Raw genomic sequence first — 14204 nt, 5'->3', positions numbered from 1 at the left:
TATCTTAAGTGTACCACACACTTTGGGTTTTAAAACCACTGGGTAGGTTTTAATTATGATAGTTTCAGCAAGGAAGACCATGGCCAAAGATGACTCATGCAGAGTATTTAAGAGATCTGGAATGAAGATTTGTGTCTGTGCAAGTCGAGAACCGCCCAGTTACCCTGAGACTTAAAGGCATAGCATGCAAGATACAAGTTTTAGCCTTCTGTTTAACAGCCAGAATTTTTACATCTGCAAAAAATTTATATTTCTAGAGCAGAATAAAAAAATACAGTTGGGAAAATTAATTGTATGTGGGGAGGGACTAAGGAGAAATACTGTCATTAGAGTTGATGAGCCCTCCAATTATAGTATATGCTAACTTAGGGAAGTAAGTGGGGCTGGCTAATCATTCCAATCTGCATGAAATGTACATGACAAATCAGAATGAGGGTACTCTACTTTGATGAAAGGGTTGGACTCTTGCTCCAAGCTCTACTCATGACAGCAGTCAGCTTCTGATCTCAGTACCCCTCAGTGAGCTGAGCCACAAGTCCCCAGCAACGAGATGTGCCAGAGCTCCTGGCGCTAGAGGACAGTGTTTCCTGGGAGTGACCCGCATCATTTAGAGTGCTGGTTAGCAACTGAAAGCACAGTCAAAAACCATCTTGCTTTTTGGAGGAAAAATAATGAAGTGTTTCATGCACGAGGCAAGAGAGTGTGTCACAGAACAATGGAAAAAGCTCTCTCTCCGGGCCACGTTCTGTTGGTACTGGGCAGCTGTTGCTGCAGGAGCAGGCCCTTCACCAGGCCACGGGAGGAGGGGGTGCAGAGCTGAAACGCCTCACTGACTGTCTTTGGTTATCAAGTTCTAGTTCTCTGGGTTCAAAGCCACTATAAACTATTTTGTTATAATAATTTTCGTTCTACACCAGCAAAACCACTAACCCAAAGCCAAATGAAAACCAAACCAAACCAAACCCAAACAAAAACAGGAACAGCTATTTCAGTCAAGTTCTGTGAGGTTGTACCTGTTATCTTGGGGAATAGGTCATTATTAGGCACCTTTAGTCCAACAGGCCAGACTGGTATCTGAAGTACTTATCATATGAAAATGAGGACGAAGTTAACAGAATTATCCATTATGCCTTAACTCCACCGTGGAAATTAAGAAAATGAGGCCTCTAGTAAGTCATGAATGGAGACAGAACATCCCATTAATGCAGGGCAGCTACTCCTGTCCTCAACTCTTTTAAGATGAGTTATATATCAGGGGACGCTGAAGAAACACCAGAAATACCAGGAGGGGTTATACCCTTTGCTTCAGCCTCCTGAATACATGATCTTTCAGCAAAGAATGTAATGTACCATACTCTCTTTGATGAGAATTTAAATCTTTATATCAAGATCCCACACTGCAACTACTCATGAAAAAGAAATCTATTTTAAAAATAAAACAAAAAGAGTGGGGTTTCCCAAAGAAACCTTTCTGTGGCAAACATCTGGATCCAATTCAAATATGTTTTCGAGCATCTTTAATTTGCAAACGCTCTGTGCCTCTGGATGCCCGACGTCTCTACATAACTTTCACAGTCGTGGATCCTGAATCTGCATACGGCTCCAGTAATCATTTTTGGCTGTAATCCTTTTGGCATTTACTTAACTGACTAAAAATGTATCTCAGTCTCTCTTTGTCCTTCAAGAGCCTGACATTTTTGAAGAGCTCAGGAAACTAGTACTGGATAAAATGTGTATAATTGTACTGTGGTAATATAAGAAAATATCTTTGAGACATAAGAGCATTATATGTGTAACTTACTTTCGAATGTTTCAGAAAAGTCCTTCAGGACAGAGATAAAGACAGGGAGCAAGATGGATAAAACAAGTGTTAAGGTAACATTTGGAGGCTATAGGTGAAGAATGTGTGACTAAGTCTTTGTACTGTTTTTGCAACTATTTTAAAAAATAGTTATTTTTAACTAGAAAATAGTTATAAATATTTTTATTTATAAATAAAAAAGTTATTTTTAACCAGAAATTATCTCAAAATAGAAAGTTTTTAAAAATGTTTGTCAGGTTTAGGCCTAAGAATACAATGAATTTAATGTGTAAAGGAGATTTTTATGTAGTAAAAGGAGGAAGATCCCCAAACTGAACTCTGTGTCACCTTTTTTGTAAATGATAAGCCATTCATTCAGAGGAACAGGCAGGCAAATGCCGTAAGGTAACGGCATAGGGTCTTAAAGTGGAAAAAAAAAAGAAAGAGAGAGAGAGAGGAAAAATGTTTAAAATATAATATATTTAATTAAAAAGAGTAGTATACTCACTGTCCAACCCAGGATGGCTGATTGTCATTAATGAGATGGATTTCGTCAATGGAGAAGAAATGGCTGATGTACAGTAATTAAATCCCTGTTGTTTAGATCTGTGACATGTCTGTGAAGGAAAAAAAGTAAATAGGTTGTGAGTACCTGCTCTCATACTTCTACATAAGCACCAAATTTTACATTCCGACTCAGCCTAGGGAAATAAGGCAGTACACAAGAGGGATAAGAGCACAGGCTTTGTAGTCAAAAGTCTCCCCTGCCACGAAACAGCTGCTCAACTTCAGAGAAGCTACCTAGCTTTTCTGAGCCTTAGTGTTCTTATCGGTAAAATGGGGATAGTTAAGAGTATCCATCCTTTACAGTTGTCTCGTATCCCTCATAATACCTAATGATGTTTCAAACTTCATAAGTGCTTAATAAAACATCTACTGAATGCATAATCAGATAAAAATAATTTCACTGGAAATACCAAAACTACATATAGTTCTTGCTCTTTGAAAATCTAAATATCACTTACAGATATAGTAGGATACCAGTAATATCATTCTTATTTTAAAGAGTTGGAAACAGAGGTACAAACAGAAAGTGTTTTAAGATCACAAGCAAAGTTGCCTGTGCATCTGGACAGAAGCCTAAATCATTTTCACTTCCTCTTCTAAGATTAGATTGCTTCTACATGAACATGAGGGTGACTGAAATTTGACAACTGAACTCCCTCAGTAAATTCACAGCCACTTCAAGGCCATGTAATCCAACCCACTGCAGAAGTTTCTGCAACAAAACCCACGACAGTCAACTAGTGTTTACTAGTATGCTTCCGGTGATGATGGGATCCCTCTCCTTTTGCTTTGAGAGAGGCCATTCTAATTGGCAACTAACTTTAATGACCATAAATCCCTTCCCTTCATAGTAAGCTGAAATCTGTACATGCTGAAAGGGAAGCAATGAAAATCCGTTACCAGGGTGAACTCAATTGCGCCAACGACTTCTGATTATTTAGAGCTTGTTCCATGGGTAACCATGGAGTCTGAGGCAAACAGTTGCTATGTTTTGAATACAACTGTGAGGTCTGAAAAATGACATCAGTGAAAGGCAGAGACCTTCAACAGAAGTTGGCTGCAGGCAACTTGCGCACATCAGTGATACCAGCAGCTCAAATATCCACTCTGAGGTTACACACAAGATGGAAAACTATGGGTGGGCAGAGCCCCCGGAAGGCTAAGCACACAAGGTGCTACACTGTCAACAACTTCAGCTAGGCAGACTCAATCAGAAAGGCCATTAGAAAGACATCACTTACTATAAAACAGGGTCATAGCTAAAATTCCTAGGAATGTCAGTTCAGGAAATGTTATTACATAAACAATATTAAGAAAATTAAAATGTTCTCATTTCCTCATTAAAAGTCATCTACTTCAAAGACATGGAAAAAAACAGTGAGACTAACAGTCTGGAATTCTGAGTTTAATACTGTTCAGCTAATAGCCAGTTACGAGGCTTAGGCAAGTCACTTAAATGGGCTTGAAGTTCTCACACACCAAAGCTTAAGTGGAATAGGAAGGGATATATTGGCTCTAAGTCTATGATTCTGTTCACAAACACACAATTTTTGGTATTTTACGTGGTCCTACAAATGACTTCCAAAGGAGTCTATACACGTAAAATGCAACTTTTTCACTTGTCAGACTTTCCACTTGTCAGAGATGCTCTCGGTAGTCACCAAATTACTGTTTCTTATTTTTTTCCTCCCTTTTCCTGTTACCATTAGGCTAAATAAATCTAAACCATTTACTTCAATGAATATATTCTCTGTATTCTTGTTATTTCTCTTAACTTTTTCTAAAAAGTATCAGGCCAAGAAGCCATGGGTGGGGGCCAAGAAGCCACGGGTGGTGGCCAAAAGGAGGTAAAATTCCTTTAGGCCTTCAACTGCATTTTCCTTAGGCCTAAATTCTCTTAGGCCTTCACATGAGCATAAGCGATACATTCATTACTAAGGTAATCCTCTAGTGCCAAATTTATATTTGGTCATATCATTGCTATGTAGCAAGATGTAATAAAAAATTAAATTTCTACACAAAACCTTAGTCACCAATTCAAAGAACAGGTTAAGGTTTTTGTTTGTTTAATTTGAAATGTTTCCTTACATTTCTATCTAAAATGCCAGTCACCTATTCAGAGACAGGTGTTTAACTTTTTTGTTTGTTGAATTAGACATGTTTCATTTGAATGTGTATCCCGGAATCCTCTCAGAAGTTAATCCAAAGTCTCCTTGGCCGAAGAGGAGGAAAAAGGACTCGGAGTGGGGTAGGATGCTAGAAAAGCATATGATTCAAATTCTCAACTCAAAAACTCCCTGAGGGTAAGTGATAAAGAGAAGATGAGAACTAAGAAAAAGTCACTTGGTCTGGTTGAAAAGGAAGCCCAGGACCTTCAAGACAGGAATTTCAAGAGCGTGATAGTGGTGGACGTTAGGTGGGGAGAAAGAGAAGGCAGGGAGTGTAGACGCTGTCTCAAATAGCTTGGCAGTGATAGGAAGCAGAGAGAATACTTAGTTGTTGCCTAGACAATGCAATGAGACAAAGAATTTTTTTTCCCCAGGAAGGAGAAACTTAGGATATGTTCTTGAGAATTGGGAAATTTAACAATGGTAAGTAATACACTTCAAGACTCATTTTACTACTGGCGTGGTAAAAGAAGTCCTCAGACAAGAAGAAAAACTCAATTTAATATCCTGGATACTCTCCTAATTTCAAAACGTTTGCTTTGCTGGAATATTTAAATCTATGCAGATTAATGGCATTCTTTAATTAGTATTAAGTGCTAAAAAACTGCTGTGTGCTACACGGAGATTATTACATAGTGGGTAAGTAATCATAGCTCCTAGCCTTATATTAACATAAATCTTGCCTTCTTTGTTCCTAATATGAGGACATATTTAGGGAAATAAAACTAATTTTTTCCAAATTAGCAACATATACCCATTTCAGCCTTACCTGCTGATCAAACATCCTATGTTCTCTCTGGCCTGATTCCAGATCCTCTTCTGAAAGTGACACCAACGAGTCACCCCTTTCCTCGCCACTAAAAGGGTGTCTGAGCTCTTTGGTGTTTGAAGAGTTTACTTCCAGAGATGAGGATGGCTTGTTTCCAATACCAGCTCCTCCTGTCAAGCCTTCTAGACTGAAACTGAACACAGAACCAAGAGTTAATTAATTCTATTTCTGAGTTTCAGAAAGGAAGGAGGATACAAAATCCCTTTAGCTGTACCTCCCTTGCTCATAAGTATTTCTATGTCACCCAGCAAAACCATCTGCAAGAGCATAGCCATGAGCGCCACCTACCCTTCCCTGCAAATATCCTGGTATGCTGAGAAACATACTGCACTTAGATTTTTTTTTTTTTTAACCTCATTCAACTTACTCAAATGTTGAACCACTTAAGGTCATTTTCTCAGACATTTTTCAATATACCATAGGGACAGGCCACATTAGCTTATTGATCTTTTATTCTTGTGTGTTTTTTCCCTTGATCTGATGTGATCAATCTTTGCCAGAATCTGAACTCTGCAAATGCCAAAGAATTAAATGGCATAAGTAACTTTCAGAAGGCAAAGAGGGAGACCTAGACTTGAGAGAGAGAGAGAATATGAGCATAAGTAACTTTCAGAAGGCAAAGAGGGAGACGTAGACTTGCCCTTGCATCCACCAAGTGGACCTTTATAACTTTACATTCAACTATAGTCTAGGTGACCTTTATAACTTCACAGGTATGCATCCACCCCCAGAAATCCCACATTACGTAGGAACATGACCATCTGTGCACACCTGCCCGGACAACAACTGCTTTGACAGGTTTCCTGAGAATTGTTATTTGCAGACAGGCACATGTGACACCTTAAAGGGCAAAAGCTGAAAAGCTACTGCATCTAAAAGAGGTTTAATTTTTTTTTTTTCCCCTTAATACTGACAAAGGGGAAAAAAGCAAACTTAAGGTTTGGTATCTAAAATGGGATCCCTGGAATTAAGACTATGTGGTTTGCGGAGCGAAAAGCATTTTTTTGTAAGCAGGAGGCTACAGAGAGAGGTTGGCCATCTATCATCCTTGGGGTTGCTAGCCAGAATAATTTACATGCAGTTACAACTGGATCTCAGAATACAGCTGTAGCGGACCATGTCCTCAGTTACAAGCATCTGGAATTGTATTTGAAGGTATACTGAAGCTATTTAGTTATCTCTGTTCAAAGTTAATTGCTACAGGGCTTCCCTGGTGGCGCAGTGGTTGAGAATCTGCCTGCTAAGGCAGGGGACACGGGTTCGAGCCCTGGTCTGGGAAGATCCCACATGTCGCGGAGCAACTAGGCCCGTGAGCCACAACTACTGAGCCTGCGCATCTGGAGCCTGTGCTCCGCAACAAGAGAGGCTGCGATAGTGAGAGGCCCGCGCACCGCGATGAAGAGTGGCCCCCACTCGCCGCAACTAGAGAAAGCCCTCGCACAGAAACGAAGATCCAACACAGCCAAAAATAAAAATAAATAAATTAAAAAAAAAAATGTGTACCTTATTAAAAAAAAAAAAAGTTAATTGCTACAAAAAATTTATGTATGCCAGTCTAGAAGGGTTTCTATTTGCTCTTTTTCCCCATGAATTACTTATTATGAACTGAAACCGTATGCCTCTATTTTCTTGAGTAAATTAAGCAATGGATTTTGTTTTTCTTATTTCAATATGACAATAGAAATCATGACTAACTACACGTAAATGTCTCTGTAAAACTCATTTTCAATAGCAGGGATAAGAAGACAGACTAAGTGAAGAAATTTAGTTTTCCATTATGAATTATTTGTAAAGCCTGGGAAAGCCAGATCTATGCTTACCACAAAATTTAAACCTGAAAATGTTTTAGTAATTAAATCTGGCTGCTTAGTTGAGAGAAGAATATGCAATGATGAGGAATCTGTGAGCTTGGAATCTAAACAGATTGGTGGTCTTTGGTCACTTTGTTATACAGCAGCAACTAACACAACATTGTAAAGCAATTATGCTCCAATAAAAATGTTAAAAAAAAAAATAAAGAGATTGGTGGATTTGGAAGTGTAAAAAGATGAGTGCATCTTATTAGCTGCCTTGTTTCTGTTATTGTTTTCCGCAGGATGTAGGAATTCCTAGGATCTGGGAATTAGGACAGATCAAAACAAACAGAAAACCGATTTATCATACCACGGAGACAAGTCTGTGCAGAAAACACCAAATCTATAGCCACTTGAGCCAAAAAGGATGCAGCAGGGTACACCATCCAACTCCTAGGCTGGACCGCTTCAACTGGATCAGTGGTGCCCACAGCAGAGGCGGCACAACACTGTGCTCACAGACAAAGCAGGCTGCCATATGCATTCCAGCCACACAGAAGCCAGCTCCAAGCCGAAAGCTCAAGTGCCATATCTTATGATTCCCCCTTTGGTGGCTGGACACATAACAATACCATACCTTCTGTAATTAAAGTCAGCGCTCAGGGCAGCAGAGTACTGCACACCAGAGGGACACCAGCTCATACTGGGGATGACATCAAAGGAAGAAACAGAAACGGAAGAAGAGGAAACAGGGATGGGATTATTGGGTTTAAAAAGAAAGGGCATGGTTAGAGACAGACGGATTTATCTGATTATTGAAAAATTAGGAATGTAACATTGATTTAGAACTTAGAAAATGGCTGGAACAAAAAACACGGAAACTTAAAATTGTTCTACTGATGTCCATCTACATAATGTGCTGGAAATGACTACGTGAATTCTTTACAGGATAACAAGCCCAATCTTGGAAAACCAAGAATTCCTCCTAGCGAACCCTGAACAGAGAATCCACCCTACGTGTGGCTTCTTCTTTGTTCCAACCTCCACTACTGGGGACAATCTCTCTATACATCCCACCACTCCTCCAACTCCCTTACCCCAGTATCTCTAATCCTTAACTAAAAGGAACGATGACAAACTGCACTAGGGTAGGCTCACTGAGTCATCAGTTCTTTTCATGTTTCCATTAAGGATCCATCTAAGCCAGACAATTCATATATCTTTCATAATGATACCCAATCAACACTTAGATTCACCTCCAAACCCTATTCACCAGGCTTCTATGCTAAAGATAAAGCATATAACAATGATCCTGTTTCCTTGTATTTTAATGATAACAAAGGGATTTCTTTCCTTAAAAAGAAAAGGAATTTTATAGTACTGAGTGAGCAATGTGTCTCTTAATTTTAGGTTTGTATCCACTTTCCCCACAAGATTTAAAAAAATCCACTTGATCATCTATTTCCTTGACTATCTCAGCACTGATATTTATTCTCAAGCAGCAAGAACAGAAAATCTGGGGTTGGAAATGCTAAGTAAACATAACCAGCCAAAAAATAACCAATTCAAAATATCAGATACTCTGTGAAAGGAGCTGCATCCATAGGAGAGGATTTCTGATTAACAAAAGCTATCATTTAAAAAATAACACTGCTACTATTTTGGCCTTAAGGTCCTCAGTGACATTGTTTTAAGAAGGGGGATAACAGTAAAACCAATCAGCTTCCTGAACCTTCAAATGGGAAGACCTACAGACACCAAAAAAACCCACTTTCGTCTTGAATACAGCTGATAACTCTGTTTTGTTGACAAGTGGGAGGTTTTTGACAGACGAAAACAGACAAGGAAAATGGTGGGAGAATAAATATGAGCTACCTCTATGGATTCTCTAAAAGTAAATCTTAAAAATAATATCATTAAAAAATAATTTAAATGGTAAAACATTTTAAATCAGATTAAATTAATAGTACAAAGCTCACAAGTGCAAAAGCAGATAGTGGAAATACACACCTGAGACATGTCTCTACTAGTCTGCTAAGCAAGACCAGACTGACTTATAATTTACTTGTGGGAGGGAAGCAAGACTTGATATAGTTTGCAGACACACATGAGATTCAGAAGTCCATTCTTTGAAAATTAACTTAATTTGATATCTCTAAACTGTTAATAAAAAGGCACATTATGCCTAAATAGCCAATTTATTAAAAACAGAACGTAGAAAAAATTAGTGACTGAATATATTTTGCCGATTTATCATTCATTAAAACTAAAATAATGTCTTTTTTTCTACAGATTTAAACTTCCCTTTACTCTCAGAAAATGACAATGATGTGAGAGACTGGGATGAAATTTAGGATGAAGAGAACGAAGAACAACAGGGAGACAGAAACCGCATCTGAAAAGCTTTTCTAAGGATTCAGGAAGGAAGCTGCAGATGGTCCTACAGTAGCAGAAAATTTCTTTCACAACTAAGAGTATTTTTGAGAGCATCCTAATTTCCTCAATTCCTCAACTGGGGGGAGGTAACAATTCATGGTTCTTTAGCTTTATTTTGAGATTTAGTAGTTCCAGATTTAAAAAAAACAAAAACAAGTATCCCGCTCCCCTCACCTTTTAATACTTGTTGGAATGTTTCAATTTTAGTAGCTAAGGCTTAATACAAAATTTAAAATTATAACCCATGTTCTTCGTACAGAAGTGTGACTAGGGATGAAACCGTCACTGGAGCTGCTGTGATGGCTGTTTCTACATGCTAACCTGGACTGTATCCAGCAACTTGTCATCTTCCAGTGTCATCCAGTGCATGATTTTAATAAGTCCATACTGAAGAGTTTAAAAGAAAGTCAGACAAATATATCTCTAAAGGTTTTAGATACTTCTACTGAAAAAGGCATTTAACAACTTGTTCCCCTGGAGAAAAACTTAACCAGGTTCATGATTATCTAAGATTCATGAGAACATTTGTATTTGAGCTCAACTCTCTGCCTAAAATCTGGAATTAAAGGAAACACCTACCTGAAAAAGATGAAGTGGGAAAGAAAGACTGTTATTTGCCTGCTTCCCAACAAACAGCTTCAGCTAATAGTTAAAAATACCTCTTTACAAGTGTCTCCTAATATGAGACACTAACAGTAATCAAACCATCGTTTTTAGATTTCTAAATTTTTTTCCAAACAAGGGAAGAAAAAGTCACAAATGACTTCTGTACGGTAAATGTAAAACAAAACTCAGCATTCGAACAATTTAAAGCAAATCAGCACTTTCTGGCTAGAAATGACTTTTCAGCTTATAAGTCACTATAATTTTTAGCTTCAAAATTTTACATGACAAAAAATAATTAAGGAATTGAAAGACTGAGAGGGCTCCTGAGAAATCAGCTGATGCCTCTTACTTGCTTTAAGGAATGACCACATCAGCAGTGGAATGGAGAGTGCCAGGTGGCCTAGGAAGACAGGCTTTCATCACATTATTAAAGAACATGTTGAAAATATTTTAGGGCCTGTACATGAGCACACTCATGTTTCTGGTTCTTCCCCTTTTTTTTGGAAAGAAAGAAAAAGTACTCCCCAGGGTCCATTACATAGGCACAACAGACACTTCTTTGAATTCTCCTGGATAAAGCTGGGGAGACCCTATTATCAAAATTATCTGAACACCAAAAAGCACAAGATGGAAAAAATATTTTTTAAACTGTTTTTCAAAAAATAAAAGTAGAATACGAAAAAACTTCAAATTCGAGAAACCATTTCATATGGAATGGACATTAGCAATTAATAAGTACCTGTATTTTATTTGTCTGAAGCAGACATGACATTATTTAAAAATAGACTGTTTAATCACAGATGAAGCAGAATGAGATGCTTGTTAGTATAAGCTCAAAGGCAAACAGTTAGTCCATCAAGTTAGTGAGCTCTGTACCTTCTCCTATGAATGGGAGGTCTCCTGACAACATCCCCAAGAACTCGCATTGAACTGAAAATGAATGGTGGAAGAGGTCAGTGTCGAGTTGAAATAAAATGGATACAAATGCATGAAACATACAGACATCACACTGGGAAGAGACACAATCGCCAAAGAGAAATAGTTCAGGGAGTAAGGGAATGAAAGAATGTGGAATCAGGAAAATATTATGACCAAAAAGGCCTGATAATTTCTGAGAAGGGCTACTTTGCTCCCTCCTTGCTCTAAGGAGTTAATCAGGTGACCAAGAATGAGGTTTATTAAATTATAAAAGTAAAAGGATTTTTAAAAAAGGCCATTCAAAACTTTAAAAGGGTTTTCTTAAGACTCTACAGTTCAGGTTACACTACATGCAGATAATACTATAAGAATTAGTCAAACTAATTAAAGTGAACCCTAACTCTCATTCCATTATCTCCAGAGGTACTGGGACAGGGGTGCTAAGCAATCCTTAATGATAAACTCAAACAGGAGATTCCATGGTATCACATAGGTTGAAAATATAAACAATTTAGGTGATACGGTTCTAATCTTAGCTCAGTCCTAAAATCACCATGTAATCTTGGGCAAAATCATTTAATCTGAGCTTCAATTTCCTCATTGGAGCTACATGACCCATGAAGGCACATCTAGCTCGGAAATCAAAGTCATGGCAAAGGGATCCATAGTGGTTTATAAAGGAAAACAGATTATATATAAAATAAATCCTCATTTCTCAATGTTGTCATCATCTAAGACAAGTATATCCTGTCAAGAAGCTTCTCTTGCTTCAGGAAGGGAATTCTGGCTGTAGGGATCATTCCCCCAACCTTATTTTTTCTTGCGGTTAGAATGCTTAAAAAAAAAAAAAAAAAAAAAGTACAGCTTGAATAAAGCTGGGAAGGAAAGCTTTTAGAAACTGCTTTTTACATAATCTAGGATTTCAAATATATATAAAAACTGCCCATCAGATAAAGCAACCGCTTATTTTTAAGCTTAGCATCCTGAACTCCACCCCAGAATAATACGGAGCTGTAGAAAGAGCGCCTGACCAGGAAACTGGAAACCTGGATCCCACTGACCTTGGGTAAATGATATAAACTACCTGCAGAGTCTCATCTGCAAAAATGGGGTTAATCCCACCTGACTCATGAAGAGGTTGCAAAATTACATGAGACAATGTGTTATTAAAAGAATCTGAAAAGGGTAGCAAGTCAGGAAGGTATAAGGTATGATGAAGGCAGGGACTTTGTTCACCTCTGGGTCTCCAGAACGTAGAAATGCCTGACATGCAGGCGGTGCTTAATATATGTTGGCCGAATAAAAGAATAAATGAGTGAGTGAATGTGATCAGATTACATGTACTTATAGCTATGAGCCAAAATATTAGGAGGTCAAGGAATTTTTAAAAAGCAAACAAACCAATAACTGCTGCCGGTGAACCGTTTATATCGATTGTTTTACAACTGTCAGCCTCCTCCCCTGGCTGCTTGTCCTCATTAAGAAAGCAGCTTTGGAGCAGGCACACCTTTGTACATACAGTAGGCATCATGGCACTTGTTCTTTACACTTAAAGCCATCTGCTTAAATTCATCTAGGCAGCCAATGGTCAGAAGCCAATCCAACTTTTCTTATAGCCTGCTTCCAAACTGAAGGTATGAGACTGGGTGGCACTTACAAGAGAGCCCCAAGACTGAGTGATACATGGAAAAATAGCAACAATTGAATGATTATTATGATCTCTTAAGGATTAAACACTGGTAATTTAGACTTCATCAAAACTCTCTGCACTAGAAACAGATGGCAATTTCTATGAAGCACTGTGAAGACTTAGATGTGTTGAGACTGTAAGGGTTCATGTTTATTTCTTAATTCAAAATTGACATGAAACTATTCCCCCCCAAATTTTCTAATCTCTGAATTTCATAAACAAATCTGGTCTGAAAAAATGCTACCATTTATTAAACACCCACGTGACTGACATACTTCACTTGTAATCTTTATTATTACAAATATTCTGAAAGGCAAGTGTTTTACAGATGAGAAAGTTAAAGCTCAGAAGGGTCAAGTAACTTGCCAAGGTTATCCACATAGTAAGTTATAGAGCTAGAGTTTGAACACAGATTTTCCTGATTCCAAAGCCTATATTCTTTCTTCTATACCATGGGGTCCCCTAAAATCTTTTACTAATAACACCAAATCAAAAGCAAGCAGACACTGAGAGACTAGACAAACAGCCTGCCGTCTCACCTCCGCTGGTTCATTTCTGCGTCACTGGCTGCGTTCTTCCCAGGACCCCAGCTGTGCCTCCGGAAAGGGGACAGAGAGCGCATAGAGCTCCTCAGGACAGAGCAGTTCGCAGGCACTTCGGTGATGCTGTCCATCTCCTCCTCTTCCATCTCACCGGAGCCAGCAGGCTCACTCTCACTCTCTCGACCCTCAGCTCCCACCCCATGGTTGTAGAAACCATCAAGACATTGTTGGTCTCTGGACCTGTTCAAATTTGAAATCTGGGGGAGGGACACATCACTGCCATGAGAAGAATGTCGATCCAAGGACGCTGTGTCATCGGTGGAGGAACTGGATCCAGTGATATCACAGGCCAACTGTTCTTCCTCAGGCTGTAATGGAGAGAAAGCACGTATGGTTGGAAATGGCAGGACCAAGCAGACAGCTCTCTGTTATTCCCCATCGAGCCAATGCCTTTACAGTGGGTAGGACAGGCAAGATCACAGTTGGCTTCAAACAGATTTCTTTCTTAAAGCATGATCACAGATGGATTCAAACAGCCTCCAGTAAAGGTAGGGTCGAGGTCTATGCTCTTTTTACCCTTTTACTAGAGGTGCTAGATGGGAAGTACATCATTTTCCCTTTCTTACAGAGGAACAGATCTAATTCAAGTCAGTTTTTTTCAGTCAATACCATCAACTGAAATGAAGGGAAACTATGTCTCTGAGGTTTCTGCTTATGAAAACTCTAAATTCATACCATATAAAGTTTAAGGTTTTTTTGTTTTGTTTTGTTTTGTTTACAAGCCTTAACTGAAAACAAGGTAGTGTGCTTGGCTACAACAGTGATATACTGAAGTTTATATTCCAAAAGTAAGT

General features: G+C 38.6%; 1 protein-coding gene across 14 annotated transcripts in view; it reads right to left on the bottom strand.

Annotated features, from left to right (window-relative positions):
- AKAP13 (A-kinase anchoring protein 13) overlaps nucleotides 1-14204 on the bottom strand; it is a 342407-nt gene that overhangs the window by 65806 nt on the left and 262397 nt on the right. For 10 of the 14 annotated variants that reach the window (XM_082449034.1, XM_082449035.1, XM_082449027.1 and 7 more), the window contains exons 11-15: nucleotides 13348-13718; nucleotides 11077-11130; nucleotides 7796-7861; nucleotides 5306-5498; nucleotides 2310-2418 (exon numbers count right to left, since the gene is read on the bottom strand). In XM_082449034.1, the coding sequence (XP_082305160.1) occupies nucleotides 2310-2418; nucleotides 5306-5498; nucleotides 7796-7861; nucleotides 11077-11130; nucleotides 13348-13718 (793 nt within the window). The remainder of the gene's footprint in view (nucleotides 1-2309; nucleotides 2419-5305; nucleotides 5499-7795; nucleotides 7862-11076; nucleotides 11131-13347; nucleotides 13719-14204) is intronic. The other 4 variants (XM_082449029.1, XM_082449036.1, XM_082449037.1 and 1 more) reach the window with 2 other exon arrangements.

The sequence above is a fragment of the Balaenoptera physalus genome (genome assembly GCF_965194825.1).
Source record: "Balaenoptera physalus genome assembly, chromosome: 2".
NCBI lineage: Eukaryota > Metazoa > Chordata > Mammalia > Artiodactyla > Balaenopteridae > Balaenoptera > Balaenoptera physalus.
This window is presented reverse-complemented; position numbering and strand designations above follow the sequence as displayed.